Raw genomic sequence first — 26,073 nt, forward strand, 5'->3', positions numbered from 1 at the left:
ACAAATAAGAGGCGAGAGGAGAAGACAAGATTCACTTATTTATTTATTTATTTATTTATTTATTTATTTATTTATTTATTTATTTATTTATTTATTTATTTTCATATCAAATGTTGTCTTTAATAGAGAAGCAGATGCTCCTTTCACTGCGCATACAAGTATTGCAACATCTTAATAAGGTTCCTTCACCCAACATTATCGATGGCCCCCATCTGGCCACCCCTTTCAAAACTTTCTGGACGTGCCACTGCAAGTGCTGTCCCATGTGGTGCGTGTGTGTGGCTCTCGCTCTCTGTGTGTGACAGGCGTCAAAAATACCGCCGAAGGAGCTCTGATCAGCAGATTTTCCACGCAGCTGTCCAACGCTCAGATGCGCAAAGATCCCAGAGACAGACCGAGGTGACAATGGGTGGAGAGTTCCTCATCTCCTGATTGTTAGAAAGAAGCGCATCGTTTTCAGCGCGGACTGACTCGACTTTACGTCACAATTTGAAGCTTTTAGACAACCAGTGAATGAAAAGATGTGGATAACTCGCAGTGCCGAACATTTAAGCGGTGTTTTTCCTGTTTGGAATCAGTGGGGTTCGCATTACGTAGCGCTTCTGTGTTTATTGTCTTCGCCGGTCAGGACAGATGACGCCTGCCCGTCTTCTTGCAGCTGTGCCAGGGACTCGGGGACTGTGACCTGCTTGCCTGATGGGGGCCAAACTGATCGACCTTCGGACATCCCGACATGGACGTCCACTTTGATACTTAGAGGTAGAAACATTTCAACTTTGCCTCAAGGCGCGTTCACTATCAACGGCACCGAGATGGAAATGGTGACACTCTCGCTTTCCTACAACGGGATACAGACTATTGAGCCGTACGCTTTCCTGGGACTCACCCGCTTACATTTGTTAGACCTGAGCCATAATCAGTTGGAAACTATCTCATCCAGGGCTTTCCATGGACTGACGGAGCTGCGCTCTCTTTTTCTCAATTACTCTGTTTCGCCCGATGCCACAGAGCAGCTTTCATGCGCACTCAGCGCGCAAAGTTTGCGGAACCTCCACAGACTGGAGCTCGCGGGGAATAGACTAAAGTCCATACCCATGGAAAGGTTAGATATGTATAACTTGCACTTTTTAGTCCTCATAAATAACTCAATTGAGAACATTGGGAGAGAAAACATTTCTAGTTTGTACCAGCAGAGACGAATACGCGTCTACTTGGCCTTAAATCCGTTTCGATGCAACTGTGACCTGGAAGTGTTTTACTACTGGTTAAAAAACTCATCGCAGTGCCAGGATGCTGAGCGGGTGTTTTGCAGTGAGCCGGAAGCGCGGAGGGGGGTCCCCGTGGAGAAGCTGCGGGGAGAGGACGTGGATTGTATGAACGAGAACCTGGAGGCAGTCTCATACGTGTTCCTCGGCATAGTGCTGGCTCTGATCGGAGTGGTGTTCCTCATGGTGCTGTATCTCAACCGGGGAGGCATCAAACGGTGGCTCAATAACATCAGAGAGGCGTGCAGAGACCAGATGGAGGTTTATCACTACCGCTATGAGCAGGACTCAGACCCCAGGTTGGCCAACGTGGCTGTTTAACTCAATGCTGGCACGAAAGGACAGAAGAGACGATGATGACTCAAGATGCTCATTAAAAGGGGAGAAAACTGGTCTATGACTTGAAAGTCTTAGTGAAAGCTAGAGACTAGTGCATCTCAGTAAAATAGAACATCATTGACAGTTAATTTCAATAATAATTTTATGGTTAGAGTTTTTGGGTAATGAAAATCAAAATTTCAGCTTCTCAGAAAGCTAAAACAGTCAGGAGGAAAACTTTAAAGTTATCCAGTCACTGATTCAAGCCACAAAAGGTCAGTGCTAGGAGAATCCCTTTTTCAACCATATGATTGAAAAGTTAAGTGGAAGGAGAAAGTGCAATAGAAAAGATGCACAAGCAGCAAGGAGACCACACTGGACATTGTCTACAAAAGTGACCTCCTCCTTCGTATTGTGCTGAAAACAAGTAGAGGATTGATTCCCTCTGGACACACACACGTATGAGCAAGAACTTGGAGATGGTTTTATTCCTGTTGCTCAGCATAATCCAGACAAGAGTGATATTTTTGATGATGCTGTATCTCACCTGGGAAGAACCAGAAGAACCTAGAACACAATCGTAATGAACAGGACTCAGATCCCAGGCCGGCCAATCAGGTTGTTTAACTGGGGCCAGTCTGAGTATAAGAGGAGCCCCAAACTGAATTTAATTTAATGGGCCTACTTACAAATAAGACCATTGTTCCCCGCAGCATTACTGTGTTTATTTGTATGAACATTTTTGCATGTATGACAATATGTTTTAGGTTTAGTGAGCCAAGTATGAGTCCCCAAAAGAGACAGTTTGCATTGTTTATGTAAGAAATTGCATTTGATGTGAAGTCTTTCTGGATGTGACCATTGTATATATCCTGTAGAAATTGGGTTATTTTTTCTGATTTACTCATTTGCTCTTGCAGTCATGTTTTGTGTATAGTCACCAGTTTAAAGCACTAGTTTAATTCTGCTGTGCTTGCAAGACAACATTCAAAAACTATGAATTACTTGTAGAGATCTATTTTGCAATTGCAATGTCAACAAAAAATGAATTAAACTCAAACATTTACAATAACTGAATAAACTACAATGAAAGGATGAATTTATGGCTACCCAACTATGAAAGCTTATGTGACTTTTCTTACCAACATCATGCTTCAAAACTTTTACATTTGAAGAAAGAAATATGAATTATGTTCAGCCTTCCATTTAGAAAATATGGGATCTTGCTAAATTCTCCATGCTGGAATTGGGAGGCCGTAACAATGGATTAGTTCTCTTATGCATTTGGACAGTTTTATGTTTAAATACGCTAGAAAAATTAGGCTAACAGAAGAGAAAAGAAGTCAGGATTTAATAGAAATACGTTTGGAATCAAGATCATGAAAAATATAAGGGACAGAAAATGGGTTCTTTATAGTTATTTCTAGATGGAGATCCAGACATGTAAATGACTTTTCTGTTAATGTTTTCACAACTGAAATGTAAACTTCTGAGGAGAACTGCACTTTCCATAAAAAGGGCTTAATGGGATGGATTTTTCAATGTGAAAAGCTCAAATAAAATCGTGACTCAGCTACTGTTATTCTTAGAAAAGTAGTTTGCTGCAGGCTCACAGATCCTACAGGGGAAACAAGATTATTCTGGTTTATTAGGTGGAGTGCAAATTATAAAAGAAAGATGACATGAGCAGGCTGGTGTATTTCCTGCTGAAATGAAATTAATCTTATTCATAAGATTAATTAATAATTATAATAGTTATAGATATTAATCATAATTATTACAACAATCCAAAAAAATCCCCTTTTTTTGGATTTTTTGCTAAAATCCAAAAAAGTGTTGTTATTTAAGGTTAGATATTTAACATTAGAAAATTACGTTTTAAATGTTCATAAATGTTCAGAAACATAGTAAATCATTACACATGATTGTTTCTTTAATAAAGGTGCTGATGATAATTATTAAGTGATGTTATGTTTTAAAGGCTGACTAAGGAGGTTTAAAACTGATCATTTTGATGCCACTTCTAAACTTTGCTCAACCAAAACAAAAAAAGTGAATAAATAACTTATTTTACATTTAGTGCCTTGCTAAAGTTTCTTCACTTCTCTTTTCCACGTTGTGTTTTGTAGCAACTACAAACTTTGACACATTTTATTGGGAATTTATGTGACACAATGATAAATGGCCTGAATTTTATCCAGTTCAGAAAACTCCAAATCACTTTACACTCTGCAGTCACTCACACACTGATGTTGATAAGCTACACTGTAGCCACATCTGCTCTGGCAGACAGAAGCAAGGCTGCCACACAGTCGATGCCGCTGGACCTTCTGACCATCACCAGCAGGCGAAGGCGGATGAACTGTCTTGCTCAAGGACACAATGACTGACACCAAGAGAGAAGTTGGGTTTTGAACTGGCAGCAGGATAAATCCTCATCTCCTGAGCCACAGCTGCCAATAGAATATACACCAAGAAAAACAGAATTTTATGAAGTGGAAAGTAAATTATACATTAATTTTCAATTGGATTATTTACAAATCTGCATTTAGGTGCTTTCGAATAGAAATTAGTTTTCTTTCTTTGGTGTCATCTATTTAACTTAATTCAGTTTCCCACAGGATAATTTTTCCATAAGTTTCTGAATAGGTGATGAGCACCATCAAAAATGTTTCTTATGGCTTTCTTTCAAAATGGGCTTTCTTATTTCCACTTGTCCTTAATGTTGAAAATTGCTAAATGCTCAACTTATGGGTTGATTCTCCCACCTTGGCAATGTTGATCTGTGTTGGTCTGAGCCACCATCAGCTGCTTGTCTGTTTCTCTGCCTAGAACCAGATTGATTTTTTTTTTCTTTCGTTTTGAGGTATTGGAGTAAAAGGGAAGATAATACATATTGGTGAGCACATTTTGAGCTTTCTATTGTGAAAGTGATTGAAAACCAGTCATTGTGCCCTTCATTCTGTTGTAACATTACATAACGTTACACATAACATTACGCAACATTACGTAACATTACGTTATTTTATTTACATAAAATGTAAGTAAAATACTTTGAGTTTTTTCTTGTACCATAAGAAATGCATATAAATAAAGTACCAGTTACTGAGGAGATCAATCTCTGATGAGACAACAGAGTGAAGCAGAATTGTTCCCTTTAGCACAATAAGACAGGAAGATGTGGATTGATCTATATAAATGAAATACTGAGCTCACGAAGATCGTCATTAGAAAAAGAGGAAAACAGTGACATTATACAGAAAATCAGAGGAAATCAGATGTGTTGGATGGATGAAAAGATGCTTTTTCCACTTATTCAACATGTGTTTCATACCAAACCCTCCTATATTATTTGTGGATGACAAGGTAAATCTTTATTACGTAGTGTTTACAAAATCTATGTTTTTGTTGATGATTGTAGAAAATATGCATGTTTTTAGTTCCATATCTCCTGAAGGAGTATAGAGGTTATCATGTTTTACCTTCAAATTTGACTCACTGTATACAGTGACAATGTAAAGATTGTTTATTTTCCAGCCTTGTTTGAATTACAGCTTATGTGGGTTTTTTAAACTATTGCTTTGACTATACCATTGGACAAGAACTTTGAGGTACTGATTTATACGGATCAGTGCAAATGTGTCAGTTAAAATTAATGCTCCTTTTTCTTTACAATCTTTAGCAGTGGCTAAAGGAAATGTTTTGTGACAAATTATATTTATATCCCATAAAACATAAATTACCCATAAAAGGCTCCAGGATATTAATCGACTTAAATAATGAAAGCATAAATGAAAATAGTTGTGGAGGGTACAATGCTGCAGATTTAAAGTTTTTCATGCACTGCATGCAATAAGTATAAATGAAGGTAACATTAGTTTTTCTCCTGCTAGAGGTCAGAGTTCTCCAACTCCAGTCCTTGAGAGTCATGCTCTGCAGCTTTAAGATGCATTCTTGCTCAAATACTCATGGATCATGGAAATCACCAGGCCATTGCCAAACATGACGGTGGGCTGAGTAGGTGATTCCACCATTAGCTTCAGCTGTGTTGGAGTTCGGATACATCTAAAAGCAGCTACTGGATGACGGCTATTGAGGACTGGACTTGGAGACCCCTCCACGAGATCCAAGTGTTTTACTGAGTCAGCATCGTAAGGCACCGTCATGCAGTAATTGTATCAGAATGTGACACCATGTCAGCTCTGGAGGGACTCCTGTAGCATTCACTGTCCTGTTGTATGTTATGGTTTAAGAGATAACCTAATTATCAAGACAGCCTTGTCAAAGGATACAGGCATTCGTGTGCAGTACATTCATGTTCCACTTAAAAGGAGGCTGCAGCAGCTTTGCAAGACTTCTCTGAGTCCAGTAGAAAAGCAACATTTAGTTTCCTCTTCAAAAAGCATTTCATAACTCAGATAAATGATCCAGAAGTAACTTACAGGTCACTTTGATGACAGCCTGATCAGAATCTCCTAAAGCCACAGAAGGGAGATTTATTCTTTCCTGCGTAATCTTATTTAGTAGAAAATGCGCTAGACAATCCTTTATGAAAGGAAAAGAGATAATAACATCCCACAGCTGCTGCACCATTCATTGAGAAGCTTATTTTTTGTGCAGTTGCACAGTTTGAAATGTTCAAGCATAATTCTGAGAATAACAGAGTGAACTCCTTTAGTGATGTTTTTTTCAGCAAGTCATCAATGACCTGCTGAGTTCCTGAAGTTAATTTAATGAAACTTGTTACATGTCCTGTCACATTTTGTTCAATGTTCTTCTTACTCTGCCTCGCTTTATTGGGTTTGACCAAGGCTGCTGGTGAAATTAATATCGGAGAGATTTCATAAAAAATAAAATCCAATAAGGCTGTGGCATCACGCTATTCACTGATGTCCCTAAAAATCTTGTGAAACCTGGACAGCCTAACAATTAAAACTGATAAAATTGTCAATTAAAGCATTATTCAGAAAAGCAGGCAAGTGCCTGGCTTTTGGAAAATCCACATAAAGTCCTGTTTGCAGTTTTTCCAAAATCTGTGGAGGGAACTCAGCAAACGTGGAAGAAAGCAGGACATGTTTGCTGAACAAAACAAAACCTTTGGGCCAGATTTTATTTTGTTTGTAGGATGTCTAATTATAAAAAAAACTGAGGCGTTCCAAAAGAAAACGCAAACTATGAAAATGTCCTATATGTAATGTCAATATGAGTTTTTCTTTGAAACATATCAAACTGGTTCTATGCCTATTGTGCACAAAAAAAATCATTATTTTTCAGAGTTTTTTTGTGAGACTTTAATAATTTTTAGTTTTAGTTTCTCCTGAACTTTTGCCCAGCTCACATACAGGAACTAAAATTGTTGCCAACTTTAAACTGAACTTTGTTATAATCTCAGAATCAGGTGCATATCTTCCTATTTCTCACCACATGCACAAAATAAGCAAATTATTCACTGGGCCTATAGTGTCTGTAATAATGCTCGCAGAATTATTGCTCTAGTTGCAACCTGCACCTGGTCTTCTGATAAACACAGACACAAGCAAAATGTGTTTTTGTTCATATGACATCTGCGTTGTGCAATTCAACCTTGCAGTTTTTTTAGCCTGCTATAAGTCAGAATAGTCAGAGACAGATTTAAGGTGAATCACAACATTGTCTCACCCCACACAATGAATGTAAATAATTCAGTACAGAGGAAAACAAAATATTGTGTAAAATAGAATAACATGCTTCCCTACCTGAGCTTTGTTCAAATTGATAGTGTAGCCTGTAATTATGTTCCCCAAAAGTTAATTAAAAATTTTACCTGTTTTCATTTTTGTGTACACCAGAATTTGCCATTTTAAAAGTTCAGACTTTACTGTACATAACTAATATCTCTTCATCTTTCCTGGGTGTGCAAAAAATAAAGTGATGTCTGTCAGTGCATCTTCCTCATATTGTGTCTGAGTTTTTCCTTTATTATATGAGATTCAGTCCCATAAATACTTGTGAAAAACACTTTATTCTATTGTCGGTTCAAAACATCCAGTTTATTCATGCCACCTACCCTCCTTTACTCCTTATTTTTCCACATTTTCTTTACAAATAATGGTTTGTCAAAGACATCTTCGCCCACTACCTCCAGCTGCTCGTCTTTCCTGCTCCTCTTCATTCAGGTAAATGACTTTATCCAGTTGAGTGACTTTGTAAGGAGGCAAGGACAGTGTTTTAGCTGAGCCCAGCAAATGGGGAGAGCAGCAGCAGAGAGATAAAGAAAAGGGAGGACGAGTAAAGATTCATTAGAGGGATTTTTTATAGTTCAGGCACAAAATGTCCTTGCCTTATGCAAAGCAATGACTCACCCTTTGCTCCATGTGTGAATGACTGGGAGGCCGAAGCTTCACTGCAAACTGGACTTATCAACAAAGCAGTGAAGTCCGCTTTGTTGTGTTTTGGTAATTCACAATATGACATGTTTTATATTTTAAGTTTCAAAGTTCATCAGTTTTCTATTGTTGCAAATGCATCAGTAAGAGATTCGGACTAAACAAAAGGAGACAGTGAATCTCTGGATTATTGTGCGCTAATATTTTGTTTTAAATTCAGGGCTTTACAAAACATTTGTAAACCTGATATCTTAAAGTTTCAGTGCAAATTTTAAGATATGTTACTGTGATTTTATGACATAAGCCAACAGGTTCACAGTCTTTTTTTTATTATTATTTTTTCACAAAAAGGGCTCAAATCAATTCTCTTACTGTTTTGGTTACATCCATTTTCCCATCAACTGACCAGACTCCGTCATCGTGGTAAGAACAGTTTCCATTTTGCACCACTGTTTCAACATGGGAATACTATTTTTAATGTGATGCAGAGTGTGACCAGGACTTTCTTATTACCACTTATTATATATCAAGGCCAAATTTCAGCATAGCATAAAGAATAGTAGACCTGTCACTCCTACTGGGCAGCAAATATCTCTGCAAATAACAGAGAAACACAACCTTGGATAGCAAACAGCTTATTATTCATATGTCAAAAACAAAATGCTGCCTCAGCTGAGTAAATATTTCATGTTGACCTTCACTCAATAGAAGCTGCTGATTCTTCATCTGGCCATAATGTTTCTGCAAAGTAAGAGGCATCATCTGCTCCGACAGCCTGTCTGTCACTATATACACTTTAAATAGTCCTTTCTTTTCCATCATCCCATCTACTACATTATGAGTTTTACAGGCAAAACCATTTCATAAAAGCAGAATATTTTTTTTTTCCGGTTTTGGATTTTCTACTCTGACCAGCAAACTCTGTGCAGCAATCCTTCACTACTAAGCTCTGTTGCCTCTATGCAAACTTTTTCATCACAGTCATTTTCAGCTTTACAAGTTGATGCTGAAAAAAGCCTGAGCCTGATGAATCATGTCTGCAAATAAACCTTTTCGACTTTTATACTTTACAAGTATGTCCCTCTCTGAAGACTTGCCAGTAGATGAACCGCTATCATTAATTAAACCTGCTAATTACCGCCCTCTCGTGGTTAAGTGGTGAAACTGCAAATATTCTAAGTCAGCGCAGCATGTTTAACATATTTCCTTCAAAATCCTGTCACAAAAATAATCTTTTTGTTCATAAATATATTTTTTTATGCAATGCAATACAAATGGTGAAGACTTTCAGAAATCAGATCCACCTTCGGTTGTTTTAGAAACTCTTTAGGAAAACATTTTCATTCTTGTTGATATTGGATCTATATTAACTGAAATTCTGCAAATTTATAATTTAATAGATATAAATAAAAAAAAACTCAACAACCACTGAATACATGTAGCATATCATTTTGATAATGATGTGAAGTTCTGTTTTAAAAGCCAACATACAGAATTTATTATTTTTGTTCATCTGAGACTGCAGGTGTAGCTTCTTGTTGATGGAGAAGGTGGTTGTTTGGCAATAGAGGCTCATTTATTTCATGTTACATCCCTCCCTATTATTTTACCGTTTTAATTGCAAGAGTGCACAACCTTCTAATGGGTGCAAATGAGATTAATTAGGCTTAAGCTTGAGCAGTAAAAGCTTTGTTTGTTATAAAGAAGGTCATTAACCAGCATCCTTGGGAATGACATCACAAATAGGACTCATTAACCGGGCTCCCAGGAGTCAAAGAGGCAGAAGAGGATCATTTTATCTAGGGTCACTGAGCTCTGTTTGGTGACAAAATGTCCCCCTAGGGAGTACTGTTCATTACCAATGTCATTATTGTTGAGTCATTTCCTAAATAACAACTTTATACAAAGCAGCAAAGTTTCTCTGAGGAGACTAATGAACCAGCCTTGTCTAATGGTGCATACAATTACTGTGTTCCTAAAGTTTTCTTATAACTAATCAGTGTACAGTCAAAGCTGTAAATATTACATTTCTATTCTTCTATTCTTGCTATTTTATTGAAATCCAAAGAAGTGGATAGTAAACAATTTACAGAGATTTGTAAACACATTATTATTCGATTGTCAGAAAACTTTGATTTTCACTCAGAAAATCCACAATGGACACAATTTCCTTATAAAATATTTGACAATATTTGACAGAAATGACAATTTCTTTTGAATTTTAGTTGGAATATTGAAACAGCAGGATATGTCAAAATTGCAGAATATCTTAATGTTACATGTGTTGGAAGTTCACAAGGATAAGCAGCAAAATCTTGATGGAGGTTTCTTCTTGTAAAATGAAAGTGATTCCGCTCCAGCAGTGTTATCACACTTTCACATAATAGGATGTTCTTGGAAAGTCAGTGACTTTTTGCAGTTGACTGGGCAGATTTTACCAATCTGCCTTTAATTATTATATTTTCCGTTGGATTAAAAATTGTGTCAACTTAGATGTCATGCAATAGAATTAGAATCTAATCTAACTTGAACTACATGTTGACTGATTTTTTTTTCAGTCAACATTTGCAAACACACTTGTTTGCAAAATACATTAATATTAGCTCTCATCAACTGTGATTTTTATTTATCAACGAGAAACTACAATAAAATAAGATGAAATCCAGAATAAATTAATATATTTAGTAAGTTTGAAATATTCTGTTTGAAACATTAAATATTTTGTCTAGGACATTAAGCACAGTTATTCATTTTCTCACAGTTATAAAACTGACTTAAAATTAGCATTTGTCAATAATTAATTTGTACAAACTTGGTCTTAAGGAATTAATGACTTATTAGTGACTGTATACTGAGCATATAAATGATTGCTTTGATCATGTAATCATCTGAAAGTTCTATAATTCTGGTTTCAAATTCACATTTCGAGACGATTTTAGGTGCTGGAATTTCGCTTCGCAGCGGAACCATTGGAACAGAGCAGGTTTTCTGGTGACACTTCCGGATTCCGCGTAAACATGTCCCCTTCCTCTCCTCGTAGTTTAGGTTGGTTATGCAAACGCAATGAAGCTTTGCGCTCTATGAGAATGTGCTTTATGCTCTACAATAGAAGGAAAATGATGGACTGAGCGGGCAAAATAAGAGAGGTATCATATTTTTTATTATTATAATTATTAGCAAGCATTTAATCTTATCGCCTTTCCTTAGTTATTGGATGTAAAACTTTATGTGAGAAGCAGCAGTTACGGAACAAAGCATTTGGAGTTATATTATTTGTAATAATAACAACACTAAGTGTTCGGCGGAAGTGGGGGAAAATTAATTAAAATGTATATATAGTAATTTAATTTTAGAACCTTGTAACCATGTAACAAAATCATGCAGGTACGTACAGGTGATGAATGGCCCACCTGTGATCATTAATCAAAGAGGCACATGGGAAGTAAAATAGGAGAGAGAATCAATTTGTGCATTGCAGTTTTCTATGAATTAGTTTTTCTTATTGGTTTATCAAAATTTGCTTTGCTTGTAGGAATATGGAGGTGCAATGTTGTGCCTCGAGGTGGCGCTGTCAATTAAGTTAGCAGGCAGTTGGCGCATGCTCATTGATGTCTCTCTTTAGATCACGTATATACTTGCTCAGTTACACGTTATACATATTTTTGATATTGCATTGTATGTTTAATAAATGTCACTGACATATTTATTCTTTCAGATTGGCCATAAATGCAGTGAACATTCAGTGTGAGGCAGAAAGTACCATGCCTCACCGTTAGGGGGCAGCGTTGAACCCCAAACACACAACAGGAAACAGGTGATCTTCCTCTACATATTGACTAAAACAGTGGAAAAAATACAAAAAATTAAAGTCAGATTAGAACCATTCAAGGAGCAATGTACAAGAAGTACAATATTCTGTTTTTTCTAAACATATGCAGTTGATGATTTTTAGATACGAATTCTGACCAGATCTTGTTTGTCTTTCTACTTTTGCTGATTTCCACAGCCCGAGTCAGTGTTGCGTACATAAATAAGAAGGATGTCTTATCCTTCACCCCATGACCGCACCCGTAAAGGTGACGAGGATGACCCCGTTGATCAGATGATATCCCGTACTGGCTGTGCTGAGCTACATTATGCTGTGCAAGAGTGCATGGCTGAACATCAGGACTGGAGAGTCTGCCAGAAGCAGGTTCAGAGCTTCAAAGACTGCATGACAAATTTCCAAAACGCTCAGAAAGAACGGCGGAAAGCCCAATTGCAGACCTCTAACAAGTCAACTAGTTGAACTCACAAATCCATGTGGTTTTGGGATAAGTTCAACAACTGTCTGTGACACTTCTAAAGCCAAACACTGTAATAAATGTCTGAATTACCAATTAAAATAAACTTTGAAAAGTGACATTGCTTGAACTTTTAAATATACAACATTGATTGGCTGAGTGGCTTTAAATCTCAACTAAAAACCTACCTGTTTAAGTTTCTTTTGAAACAATCAATGAAACATCAATAAAAAATCTGATGTGTATCAATGGCACTTGACAATTGTTGAGTGTGTGTTCTACAACTTTGTATTTTTATGTGTTTGTTTTTAGGATATAAAGCACTTTGAACTGCCTTGTTGCTGAAAAGTGCTATACAAATAAATTTGATTGATAAATTCCTTCAACATGTATTCCTTTTTATTTGACCGCTAAACAGTTTGAAAAACAGATTTAAAAATCTGCAACACGCCCCTACAATTCAGGGTGTTTAATAAGTACATCCTGAATCTTATATAATATTGAAGCAACTTTAAATTTCAGTTTTGGATGTCAGTCTACTTTGGTATGTTTGTCCACATTTCAGATCTTGACCTCTGTCCTCAGATTACCCAGGTAATGAAGACACGTTTGTCCACTGTCCTTTCCAGGAGACATCTTGTGGGATTTAGTTCTATTCTCTGTTAAAGTCACTCATAGACAATTTTATTTTTCTGGTAAAGTCGTTCTTTTGTTGATTCAGATTGATTAGGAAAAGTCAAAAATAGTTTTATCTCGTTCTCAGCAGCTGAAGGTTGTAGGTCATAACCGACAAGTACAGGTGTGTCAAACTCATTTTCGTTTTGGGCCAAATCAAGATCATGAAGACTCTTAAAGGGCCAGAATGTGTTGATAAAACCTGTTCACAAACTGTTAATATATCAATGAATTCTTAAAATTACGTAATATTCTTGAACATCTTTTCAGTCCCTTCAGGAACTAATAATAAATGCGACTGTTTATTTACTCGCTGTATAAATCATGGACTATAATCATACATCAACTAAATTCTCAAGAAACTGGAGGGATTGATTGATATAAATTGGCAGTAAACAGATAAAAACTGCATTGATATGATTGATAATATAATATTTAATCACACTTAGTGTTTAGTCTACACTGTGGAGGGACACATAAAAAGCTTCGGCGGCCGAATTTGGCCCCCGGGCCTTGAGTTTGACACATGTGGACTAGTATTTGTAGCTTTTTATAAATTGTCCCACATTCAGATTTTTATAACAGACAATGTAACTGTTTGTGCTAAGATACAAAAAAATCAGCAGGTATCCATCTGTTCAAGTTAAATTACTCTTTTAAAAGTTAATGGAATTGATGTGCAAGCTTAAAGATATTGCAATTCCAGTAATGAACAATTGGACTTCTCCATAGACCAAATTAGTGAAATAAATAAGGTATTTCATAATGGCTTTCAAAGTTTAAGTTAATCTCATGGGATAAACAGGAACATATATTTTTTCTGTTACGCAAGTCACATTCCCAGCTGTCCGCCTGCAGCTTCGCAGATATAACCCATGCAGTGCTGCAGCGAAACAACGCTGATGGAACATCAGGTGAGCTGATTTACTTAGTTTTTAGAACATCTTTGATATCAGTATTTCAAATAAACATCAACACTTTGTTTTTCAGACATTACTTTTAAACAGACGCCTCTTTCAACAAAAGCTTTGCAGATGAGTGATGTCTTCCTTTAGATCTGTTTCAAACAGTTCTGTCATCATTCACCCTCCAGGCTTCTACATCTTTGGATTTGATTCATTTCCCTTCATATCTGTGTATTTCATCTTCCTGGCATTTGTTTATGTGTTTTCAGTGATGTTTAACTGCTTGCTAATGTATACAATTGCTGTGAATCGCAGTTTGCACACTCCGAAGTTTCTGGCCATCACCAACCTGGCAGTGATAGATTTAGTCTTTAACTCCTGCACCATTCCTGGCATGATAAAGATTTTTCTAATCAAGGATAACTTTATTCCATTTAACCTGTGTCTCGTACAAATGTTTGTATATTATGCATTTGTAGCACTAGAATCATATGCACTCACAATACTAGCTTATGACAGGCTGATTGCTATATGTTTCCCTTTGAGACAGAACTCAGTCAACACAGTGTGCAGCATGTGCTGCATTATCAGTGTTACCTGGTTTTTAGCTGTTGGAGTGGCAGCATTTTCAACAATCATAATGACCCGACTGTCTTTTTGCAACTCTGTCAGAGTGGTTAGTTATTTTTGTGACTATGCACCTGTGTTTCGACTTGCCTGTAATGATAACTCATTGCAGTGGTCCACAGCTTCATTCTCCTCCGTTTTTCTCCTTGGGGTGCCTTTTGTTTTATTTTCCTCACTTATGTGAGCATCCTGGTGACTGTGTTCAGGATGAAATCTGTGGACCGACGAATGAAAGCTTTGGCCACGTGTGTTGAACATATAACTGTTGTTGCTATATTTTACATTCCTATTTTTGTTATTTTTGCCATTGGGTTTTATTCAAGGGTAGTTGAACCAGAGAAGAGAGTTCTGAGTCTGTCGTTGGCATCTTGTCTGCCTCCTTGCATTAATCCTATTGTTTATTCTCTGAAAACTAAAGAGATCAAAATTAGAGCATTGGCTATCTTTAGAAAATCTAAAATTAATGCAAAAATCTGAGCAAAATCCAAATCAATCCTCGTAGTGTATAGAAGTAACAAATAACTGAGAAAAAAAAACTGAACAGATCTCGTCTGCTTTTTCCTCTTTTTTTGTTTTCTCTTTGTCGTCTTAAAATTTACATAAAGTTTTCAGCAAATTTCTTGATTTTCTGGAACATTTCTTATCTGATTTCATTTTTAAATCAAGGTATTTTTTTTACTTAATTCTTATATAAGGATGCATTTAACTGTAGTCTGTTGAGATGTCTCCTCATCTAATATTTTAATATTATACTGTGGTGCAATTTTTGTAATCTGCCTCTTGTAAAGTCAATTAAAACTAAGGGTTCAGTTTACCACAATTGTCTTCTGAGGCTTGATTTTATGTGTAGATATGATTTAAATTTTGTCACATATTTGAATTATCTAAGTGAAAATTGCTTGGAACAGTGCCTTGAATATACATTTTATACAATGAACAACCTTTGCTTTAACTGTTTTACTTCACCTTGTTACATTTACTGTTTAACTTTAACTTAGTTGGTTAATTTAGGTTCTTTAAAGACCCGTAATAAATAAGAAATAAAATAGTCTAAAATGGAAATGAACTTTTATCAGATTGATTAAAATGTTTCACAATTCTGAAAGATTTTATGCCTGTTCTGCAGTATTTTTATTCTATCATGAATATTTATGAAGATATTAAAAATGACCAGCATTATGATATGGTAGCTAATGTTGCAAGAATATTTTTTAATGTAAAGTTTAAAAGTAAAAGTATGCAACATTCTTTTTTCTGGTACATTATATTTATATTTGATTATCATATTTCCATTAATTCCATATAATAAATAATATTTACAGTGAAGCCGAGAGGCAGTAAAAGGATAAAAGGCTGACCTCTAGTGGTTAAATGTGTGAAGTGCAACTTTGATTCATTGTTTTATGAATTTAGATAAAATATTATCTGTTTAAAACACATAATAATCCCGCCAAATATCATGTTAAATACAACAACTGAACGTTTGGGTGAACGAAACACTAAATAGGAAGCAGCAGAAGATGTAAATTTACATATTAACATATTTTGGCTGCTGTGTATATTAGCTTATCACAATAACATCATCATGAAAACAGCTTAGCCTATAGAAGAAATGATAAAAGCCTGTAGTTAAGATTTTATTTGTTAAAAACAGCAACAGTGTTGGGAAGGTGGGGATATGAGGGCCTCTGTGCAGAAGCAGCTCATCTACAAACATCTGGTGAATCATTCAAACAAGAAAAGCAAACGATCTTGTGATCATGTTGACTAAGAATGGAAAGGGAGCCATAGTCTGTAGTGAAATGAGTGCAGCAACAAGAGACTTTTTATTAAGTCTCTAATATAAGGAGACTTAATGAGAAAGAAGAAATGACTTCAAAAATCTGATGTGCGCTGATATAACTAGACTTGATGTGTTTCTCCATCATAACTTTACAATTATACAATATGGGGGCTGGCAGTTTATTGAGAGACTGGGACAGTGGGTCGGGGTTGCCCCTTCTTCTGGATTATCTCTGGCCCCAAATTAGTCTACCTGCCTACCCAATCACTTTTCATGTATTCTATTTTATTTTATTTAAAACAATTTTTAAAAAATAAGGAAAACAAGTAACCAGTAGGATGAAACAAGATTATTTTCTGAGCTGCAGCAGCATCCCATCCATCCATTTTCTGTTCACCCTTCTCCCTTCTCCAGCTTCCCTCCGGGGTTGACCCAGGACGGGTCGCCAGTCTGTCACAGGGCAACACAGAAACAGACAAGACAAATAACCATGCACACACTTAGGGAGAATTTAGAGAAACCGATTAACAGTCATGTTTTTGGACTGTGGGAGGAAGCCAGAGTACCTGGAGATAACCCACGCACGCACAGGGAGAACATACAAACTTTGTGGAGAAAGACCCTGGGCTGGGAATCGAACCCAGGACCTTCTGGCTGCAAGGCAACAGTGCTTCCAACTGCACCACTGTGCAACTTCTCCTGGATTAATTGAATCCACTTCCTATGCTGTTGCTGATCCGTTTCAAATCTTTTTCTGATCACACAGTCATGAAGCTTCATAGAGGCAGAGATAATGATCCTTCATGTATTCCCTTTGTCTGCAAACAGATTCTATGAAATTGCAGATACTCTGACTGGGTCCTTATCACGGGTTCCAGAGTGAGATCTGAAGACCTCATGTTCTTCATTATGATTGACAGATGATGTGCTTTGAATTTCTTCCTCCTCTCTCTCTTCTTTGTTCTTCCTCTGTGTCTTTGAAGTCTCTCATTTTAGCTCATTGGGGATTTGGGATTAGGTTACTTTTTGTAATCAATTCAGCTGCTGCGAGATGGAGAAAAAAAATAACAAACTTCTAGCTGCACAGTATCTAAATCCAGAATGAAAAATCTTTTTGAAAGTAATCATTTCCAGCAGAAAAATGTTGCAGTATTGAAAAAAAAGGATTACAATGCTTGGAATGAAACAGCCACAATATTTATTTATATTTCTAGACCATTAGAAAATGAGGAAAAGATGATGTGCAAAATTGTGTGCATACAGAAGCATACAAACAATAATTTCAATACAAATAAGTAAATGTTTAACTTTTGAAGATTAAAATTGTAGGAAGTCAAAAAAGTTGACAATCACATGGTTCCGGGAAATCTCACATTATTTAAAAAAACTAACAAAGAAAAGCTCAAACATTAATATGTACATTGGAAACAACAAAGATCAGCAGATATAGCATGTTTTAAGGCAGCACATCAAAATATGTTTTTTTTTTTTTTTACAGATTCAACCAGTTGATATAATTTGCAATAGGCTGTGAGTAGCAATTCCACTTTCAGGTAATTAGATCTTTGTTTTGATCACAACAAACAAGAAGTGCAAGCCAAGAACTCGGTCTCTCAATGGACCAATTTACTAGAACAAATTTCACAATTACTTTTCAACAGTAATCTCATGGGATATGCTTTAAAATATTTCCCAGATACACACGGTCACATTTGCAGGTATCTTCCTGAAAGAAGTCTCAAAACGAGTTGCAGTGAGCAAAACAGAAGGAACACTAGGTAAAGCAATTTCAGACTAATTTAGAATATGCAGTACTGATTGTTTCCGTTTTGATTTTGCTTGTATTTCTGAGAAAGCTTGTCTTTTCTGTTTTCAGATAAAAGAAATTGAAGCAGAGGCTCCATCTTTCAGCAAACACTGTGGGAATCGGTGATGTCTTCCTTTAGATCTGTTTCAAACACTTCTGTCATCATTCACCCTCCAGGCTTCTATATTGTTGGATTTGAGTCGTTTCCTTTTATATCTGTGTATTTCATCTTCCTGGCATTTGTTTATGTGTTTTCAGTGATGTTTAACTGTTTGCTGATTTATACAATTGCTGTGAATCACAGTTTGCACACTCCAAAGTTTCTGGCCATCACCAACCTGGCAGTGATAGATTTAGTACTTAACACCTGCACTATTCCTGGCATGATAAAGATTTTTCTCATTAAAGATAATTTTATTCCGTTTAACCTATGTTTTGTTCAGATGTTTGGATATTATGCATTTGCATCTCTGGAGTCTTATGCACTCACTATACTGGCCTATGACAGGCTGATTGCCATATGTTTCCCTTTCAGGCAGAACTCAATCAACACAGTTCGCAGCATGTGCTGCATTATCAGCGTTACCTGGTGTTTTACTCTGGGAATAATAACATTCACTACAAGCTCAATGACACGACTGTCTTTTTGCAACTCTGTCAGGGTGTTCAGTTATTTTTGTGACTATGCACCTGTGTTTCGACTTGCCTGTAATGATAACTCGCTGCAGTGGTCTGCATCTTCATCCCTCTCTGTTCTGAACCTGGGAGGACCTTTCATTTTCATCCTGTTCTCCTATGTGAGCATCCTGGTTACTGTGTTCAAGATGAAATCTGTGAACCGACGAGTGAAAACTTTGGCCACATGTGTTGAACATATTATTGTTGTGGCTATATTCTATATTCCTCTCCTTGTTATTTTCAGCATTGGGTTTTATGCTGGAGTTGTGGACCCAGAGAAGAGAGTTCTGAGTCTGTCGATGGCATCTTGCATGCCTCCTTGCATTAATCCTATCGTTTATTCTCTGAAAACTAAAGAGATTAAAGTCAGGACACTTGCTTTGTTTAGAAAAACCAAAGTTAACTCAAAAACATAATTAAACTCCAATCCTTTTCACATTACGGTGGAGTAATAACCTAGGAACTGAACAAGGATGTGCAAACAGTAACTGCTAGCAACATAAATATACGTTTCTGTAAAATTGGTCAAGTTTGTGGTTTGAATATCAGCACAATTCTGTATCAATGTGTCTAGTGAACAGAAACAAGAGCCATACATCTAATGAAATTAAGTCTTGATTAATGCAATTCATTCTCTATTTTTATGTTTTATAAATAGCACCTGCTTGTCCTTGTAGCCAAACAAATGTACCAGGACTTAGAACGAATAAATAAACTCCTAACCATGTTTCAATGTAAATGTCATGTAAATACTTCATGGCAGATAAAAACTGCACCTTGTTTCCTTGTTTCAGAAGAAACGTTCCAACTATCCTTGTTTGCGGTTGTAAAATTTTATTTAGATATGTGTCTGCAAAACTAATTTGTTGATTTTTGTGATTTGTTTGGAGAACAAAAATCTTACCAGTCTTTTAAAAATGTTAAGTTTCCTGTTTATAGAAAAAAATATTTCAAATCCATAACTGTTATCTGCAAACACATTTACAACTTTATTATGAATGCAAAATGTCTACATGTATCTAACACCCTGCGTCAGTGACAAAACATTTTCTCAAGAAAAATGTATGGATGAAGAGATTTTTTTTTTATTGAATCTGTTTATCTTAGGCAATAATTCTATTTTGGATAAAAACTTTGCAAACATACAACACCTGGCCAACATCACTCCTAAGAGTAGTCAAATTTTAACTAATGTCAGGAAAAGTACATTTATTCAGCTGGATAAACTGTGTTAGAACAAGAAAAATAAGGTGCTGATTTTATTTATATGAACATTTTGTTGGTTTATTATAACAGTGAGTCAGAACTACTTGTTAATATTTCTGCAGAGTAAAACGGAAAGAGAACCTCTAATGTTCAAAGCCTGACCTATAGAGGCATGATAGATATAATACAGATTTGGAAACATCTGAAAACTGAAAATGTCTCGAAACGGGTCAGTTGTATAATTACATTTACCTGAGTGGCCTTTTCCAAATAAAAGAAAGAAAGAAAAAGTTCTTCTGTGCGTATTTTCCTGCTCCATATTTTTTAAACCTTTGCTTGAATGATGTTATTTTAAAGTAACACTTTTTGTACTTGAGTACAGTTTCTTGCTGTCCACCTCCAGTTATTTTTCTGAATGAAGAGCAGGCATGTTTTAACAAGACACACTGTTTAGGTAAAACTGAGATTTCTTTATGCATTCATTGTTTTAATGTTGTTTTCTATCTGCTGGGCAAACTCTACCAATTGGAAGTTAATACTTAACAAGATGTTTTTAATGGTGGCACTTTGCACTCTTCTAAAATAAGTGATCTACTGCATTGGCTTTAAAAGTTTTATTGTGAGGAAGTTGTGAATTTATTGTCATTGTAATTCATTTTGTATCTGAACAAAATTTGTATTTACAGAGAAAACCTGTCCCATTTAATATATTTATCTTCTCATAACCTTTACAAAGAAATTAAGATTTGACTATACTGATGTGACCAACTCTTTTTTGGTATTTTAAACGTTTCTTTTTGTTATTTAATGCTTTTTAACACTAAGTTAAAGAGCATAAAATCTAATAAAAACTTCAGGATTCAAATTTTCATTTTATATCATAATATTTATGTTCTTAAACCACTAATTGATGACTTGATTTTTCCTTTAAAGTGCAGCACTTGGTCTGGAACACTAGATGTCCTCAGTTTCTAGTTTTCTTCTCATATTGTATTTGCACCGCCTGCTTCCTGCAATCAATTTTGTTACATAAACTCTGCTGTTATGCCAATATTAATTATTTTTTTTCTCATTATGATGATGAGGGAGCGGCGTTTTCCAATAGCATCATGTCTCTCAGCACTCATGAAACTAAAGGATGATACAAAATAGTGTGACCAGGTCTGATGTTGGGAGAAAAACCAGTTTAAACCAGTTGTTTTAACAGAGCCAATACTATGTGTAGGTTTGGAGAGTTCTCATTGTGTCTGCAATGCGTCACACAGTGACACTCTAATGGTTTATAATATGAGGTAGCTGAAAGTTCATTAGACTTACACGGATATTAAACATTACTGAAAAAATATATTATTATTGTATTGTACAAACAGAGCACAATGTCATTAAGCCCAGGGAAGTTATTAGTATTTCTTTCATTACGAGATACTACATTAAATTAATGTACAGAATCAATTGAGTCTCATAATCTAAAAATCCATTTCAAGGATGAATTCCTCACTTCTCTAGGAAACTATTTTTACTCTATTGGTTAATGGTCTGTATTTGTTCAGCACTTCATTTAGTGCAGAGGACTCCAAAGTGTTTACGCTACATTCAGTCATTCATACACACATTCACACACTGATAGTGGTGGTAAGCTACACTGCTTTTTATATTGTAATGAAGTGGGATTTTTGCAGTAGTTACATCACAATGAGATGCTCTTTAACTTAAAAAGACAAGCAAACTTTTTGATGAGAATTTACAACTTTATTTTTTATAATTCAGCCTTGAACACTAGATGTCCTCAGTTACATGTTTCTATCACCATTTTGCATTTTACCTACATGCTTTCTGCAATGAACTTTTCTACATTGACTTGTTTCATAGTGCAAAACAATGTGCTGATCTGTACTTTCTGGACAACATTCACAAACAACCAATTGTAAATATGTCTACTAATCACTTCAGACATATCTAAGCATACTTCCAAAAACACCACTGCACGAAAAATGTCCTGTATTTAAAAATAACACTTATCTGAAATACATCATATTAACAAAAACACATGTGCATACTTAAGATAACGTTTTTACACATACCACCACATTATCAGCATTTAAAAATCAACACAGCAAAACAACAAAGCATGATGTAATATTAATTTCTTAAAGTTATGCCTTAAAGCACTAAAAAGTCTGAGTTTGCAATCGTGAGACGAGTCTGTTTACTTTCTTTCTTTTGCAAAGCCTTTTAAAAGCATTTGTCACTTCTTTTGTCTTTAAAGCGTATATGATCGGATTTAGCAGAGAGGGAACTGTGTGTGATAAACTAGAATTTAATATCCTCATATTAGGATCAATTACCTGTATTTTCACTATAATATTTGTGCCCAGATATGGTATAAAAAAAAGGGCCACAAGAATCAGATGAGAAGTGCAAGTTCTCATTGCTTTAAGTCGTTCTTCTTTGGATGCAGTTCTGCTCAGTGCTATAGAAATGCTAATGTAGGTGGCTCCGATCAGTACGAGAGGAAAACAAATGACTACAGCAAAAATGAAATTAGCCATTATGTGGTTTATGTATCTATCATTACATGCTAAGCGAAACGTTGGTCCGTGATCACAGAAAATACTTTGTATGACCAAAGATGCACAGAAGGACAGGCGATCAATAAGTCCAACCAAGGCTCCAATGATCAGGACCAGAAATGTCCACGAACACAACAGAATTGTAACTATTGACTTGGTTGTTACAATAACATTATATCTCAATGGAAAGCAAATTGCTACAAATCTGTCATAGGCCATTATGACTAGAGTCCATGACTGCATACTTCCAAAGAAAAAAACAAAGAACATGTAAGTTAAGCAGGCCTCATAAACAATGTACCGCCTGTTAAACAAAAACGTGTCCAATAGCTTCGGGATGAGAGCAGTGCTCCCACACAAATCTGTCAGAGCCAGGTTGAACACTATTATGTATCTGGGAGTGTGGAGAGTCTTCGCCAGGTAGATAACAGAGAGGAGGAAACCATTGCCAAGGACAGTCATGACGTACACGAAGCACAAGAAGACATAGTAATACTTAACATGAGGGATGTTGTAAAACCCACCGAGATAAAAATGTAGAGGACGAACAAATGTGGAGTTAAACGTGATAGTATTTTCACCCTCACTGTTCATATTTATAAGAGGATATATACAAAAACAACTCACAAAACAAACATCATAACAAGAGGGACAAAGATTGGTGAAAGTTCCTGTAGTTTTCCTAAAACACTGGAGAATCACAAGTGTGTGCAGCTCTCTGAACTGCTCCATGCTTATTTTCACTTATATAGCTCATCATTACTGCATGTTCTCATGTGTTGTTCAATAAACATCCGATGATGTCATTAACGATATGACGCAACCCAACATTGATATTACCAGAACATAAAATTATATCTATCAAAAGGAGCATTTACTTAACTCCATTGATTGTTAGTATTATGTTTGTTGTGTATTCGCGTCATGCTTTCATCTGTGTCCATATATGAAGTAATGGAAAAATACATAAAAAGGTAGAGAAATAAATGTAATGTTCTTCAAACCATCTTCTCATGAAACTTTTGACCCTAGATTTAAAAGACAATATATAACCTCAGTATATCTGCTAAAATGTTTGAGATGGATGATGGAGATGGAAGCTAAATATGTTCCAAAAGTGCTTAATTAAACTGAACATAGATGATTTAGAGCAGGTAACAATTCTTCCCGTTTATGTCTCTAGTATTCTTCGAGGCTGTGTTTGCTTTAAGGGGTCTGGTTACCTCCATATTTCTACATGTTACCTCCAGACATCCAAGAACAGAGCAGGATTACAACTGCAGATTCTGTAGTTACATGCTGTGTGCAACAATTTTTTTCTGTATTTATACAGCTGCTGGTATCATTCTGTAAATTAGAGACATTTTTTTACAGTGTCGTTGTTGCTCCAATTGATTGGTGTGAATTCAGTTAAACAGCTTTTGAGTGTAAAGTATGATTAGAAAGGTCTTACATAAATTCAGGCACTTATCTATTACTCCAGATAATAACAACAGATTTACAGCTATCATTAAAAAAAAACAATACACATGGTACCAAACAGAAGGTTGTTTTGTTTATCACTCAAAAAACATCAATGAATGACAGAGATAGATAGCATCATATAGAATTATAAAATATTAACTACAGACAATAAGTAATGTCAGAGCTATAATTTAATGGCTGACTGTTTTGTTCATTTTGCCTCTTCTCCAAAGTTTCTTAATGGCATTCCTCACTTCTTCTGTCTTCAGAGAGTAGATAACAGGATTGAGCAGTGGGGGAACTGTGAATGTCAAACTGGAATTTATGATTCTTGCATTTGGATGAATGTAGGAAGTCAGTACAGCTACATTGGTGCCCACAATTGGCAGAAAAAATATGGCAACCAGAATCAGGTGAGTAGTACATGTTTCCAAAGCTCTGAGTCTTTCCTCTCTTGAAATAGTCCTGGACAAAGCGATGGAAATGCAAATATAAGAGCTAATTATCAGAATGAGGGGAATGCAAATCACCACAATAAGGACAATAGTAGCCAATGTGTAACTGTAAGATTTATCATTACAGGCCAGCTGATATATTGGACCATGATCACAGAAGAAGCTTTTAATCTCTATAGACGAACAGAACGAGAGGCGATTAATAAAACCAGCCAAAGTTGACATGACTCCAACCAAAAACATCCAAGAACAGAGCAGGATTACAACTACAGATTTTGTAGTTACAATGCTGTGATACCTTAATGGGAAGCAAATTGCTATTAATCTGTCATATGCCATTATGACAAGCGTCCATGACTGTATACCTCCGAATAATAAAACAAAGAACATGTAAGCTAAGCAGGCTTCATAAACAATGTATCTCCTGTTAAACAAAAATGTGTCCAAGAGTTTTGGGATGAGAGCAGTGCTCCCACATAGATCTGTGAAAGCCAAGTTGAAAACTATTACATACTTAGGAGTATGTAGAGTCTTCACCAGGTAGATAACAGAGAGGAGGAAACCATTGCCAAGGACAGTCATGATGTACACAAAGCACAAGAAGACATAGAAATACTTAACATGAGGGATGTTGTAAAACCCACCAAGATAAAACTTTGCAGGTCGAACAAATGTGGAGTTAAATGTGGAGCTAAGCAGATTCTCTCTATACATTATCAATTCTATCAAAATCGACAGGATATGAAAAGATGGAATCACAAAACAGACAACTTGATAAAGACTGTCACAGCTCCGTAACACAAGATGTTGCAACCTAATTCACACCGCAGGACGGCAGCTGTGCACTGCGGCGGTGACTTCATTTATACGTCCCTCCTTTTATTTACAAGCTGTCATGTTATCCAATGGTTTATGCAGTGATGACATCAAGCAACAAAAACTGTTCATCACTTCTGCCATAATACTGAATCATCAGTGGCTCAACAAAACGTTGTAAAAAAATTATTGAATTAAATTCTGTTTATTTATATAACACCATTTCTCAATAATTGTAGTCTTGAGGTACTTTTTTATAAAACTTGTCTTTATTCAGTCATAGAATAAAAAGACAGACAGATTGATCCATGCTCTAGCTGAAAATACTACACTATTAATCAAATAATAATTTAATTTCCATCTAAATTTTGACTCAAACTGCAGTTTCTCTTCTCAATATAGATGAGTTTCCCTAAGATCACGCTTCCTTGAGCAAATTACATCTGACTTGGCTTTTCTATGTGTTTTAATGTTTGATTTTATTATGCAAAATGCAAATAATCTGGAAGAAAACGCAGAATCTACATTACTTATCAACTATCCTAAGATGAATGGAAAACATTTTCTCCATTTCACCATGAAGCCCAAATTAAAACAATCAAATTTATCAAATGCAACGAAAGTCATGTTTGTTGTTGGAAATAAAAGTCAATCATAACTTAACAAGAAATGCTTATGTCTTTATTGTTTGAACACAAAAATTATGTACAGGCTGCTTTATGTAAAACACACAATTAATATAATATAAATCATATGACTCGCAACACAACAATCCACATTTGATTAATTTATCATTTTTGCTATTCTACTGTATCTCTTTATAAGTTAAATAGGTCACCAGTTTAGTGGAAACATA

General features: G+C 35.8%; 6 protein-coding genes across 6 annotated transcripts; 4 read left to right on the top strand and 2 right to left on the bottom strand.

Moving 5' to 3' along the window:
• The first annotated feature begins 371 nt into the window (after positions 1-371).
• waif2 (Wnt-activated inhibitory factor 2) lies at positions 372-2,669 on the top strand. Its single transcript, XM_055051653.1, has one exon. It carries the CDS (start codon positions 522-524, stop codon positions 1,584-1,586), a length of 1,065 nt encoding a protein of 354 aa, XP_054907628.1. The 5' UTR covers positions 372-521; the 3' UTR covers positions 1,587-2,669.
• An 8,293-nt stretch (positions 2,670-10,962) lies between these two features.
• LOC129373572 (cytochrome c oxidase assembly factor 4 homolog, mitochondrial) lies at positions 10,963-12,611 on the top strand. Its single transcript, XM_055051578.1, has 3 exons — positions 10,963-11,094; positions 11,664-11,762; positions 11,955-12,611. The coding sequence occupies exon 3, from the start codon at positions 11,988-11,990 to the stop codon at positions 12,234-12,236; it is 249 nt and encodes an 82-aa protein (XP_054907553.1). The 5' UTR covers positions 10,963-11,094; positions 11,664-11,762; positions 11,955-11,987; the 3' UTR covers positions 12,237-12,611.
• A 1,774-nt stretch (positions 12,612-14,385) lies between these two features.
• Positions 14,386-14,915, top strand: LOC129373386 (olfactory receptor 5P2-like). Its single transcript, XM_055051265.1, is given in 2 exon segments — positions 14,386-14,599; positions 14,602-14,915. Coding segments are annotated over 2 exon segments (528 nt in total).
• Positions 14,916-18,153: 3,238 nt separating this feature from the next.
• On the top strand, positions 18,154-19,122 carry LOC129373387 (olfactory receptor 51E2-like). The gene has a single exon (XM_055051266.1). The coding sequence runs from the start codon at positions 18,154-18,156 to the stop codon at positions 19,120-19,122; it is 969 nt and encodes a 322-aa protein (XP_054907241.1).
• A 2,958-nt stretch (positions 19,123-22,080) lies between these two features.
• LOC129373388 (olfactory receptor 1-like) lies at positions 22,081-23,076 on the bottom strand. Its single transcript, XM_055051267.1, has one exon. It carries the CDS (start codon positions 23,074-23,076, stop codon positions 22,081-22,083), a length of 996 nt encoding a protein of 331 aa, XP_054907242.1.
• Positions 23,077-24,137: 1,061 nt separating this feature from the next.
• Positions 24,138-25,115, bottom strand: LOC129373389 (olfactory receptor 1-like). The gene has a single exon (XM_055051269.1). It carries the CDS (start codon positions 25,113-25,115, stop codon positions 24,138-24,140), a length of 978 nt encoding a protein of 325 aa, XP_054907244.1.
• Positions 25,116-26,073: the final 958 nt, after the last annotated feature.

The sequence above is a fragment of the Poeciliopsis prolifica genome, unplaced genomic scaffold (genome assembly GCF_027474105.1).
Source record: "Poeciliopsis prolifica strain line A6 unplaced genomic scaffold, Auburn_PproV2 SCAFFOLD033, whole genome shotgun sequence".
Taxonomy (NCBI): domain Eukaryota; kingdom Metazoa; phylum Chordata; class Actinopteri; order Cyprinodontiformes; family Poeciliidae; genus Poeciliopsis; species Poeciliopsis prolifica.

Coding starts and splice junctions, on each gene's coding strand:
- waif2 (XM_055051653.1), top strand. CDS start 522: ATGTGGATAACTCGCAGTGCCGAACATTTAAGCGGTGTTTTTCCTGTT.
- LOC129373572 (XM_055051578.1), top strand. CDS start 11,988: ATGTCTTATCCTTCACCCCATGACCGCACCCGTAAAGGTGACGAGGAT.
- LOC129373387 (XM_055051266.1), top strand. CDS start 18,154: ATGTCTTCCTTTAGATCTGTTTCAAACACTTCTGTCATCATTCACCCT.
- LOC129373388 (XM_055051267.1), bottom strand. CDS start 23,076: ATGAACAGTGAGGGTGAAAATACTATCACGTTTAACTCCACATTTGTT.
- LOC129373389 (XM_055051269.1), bottom strand. CDS start 25,115: ATGTATAGAGAGAATCTGCTTAGCTCCACATTTAACTCCACATTTGTT.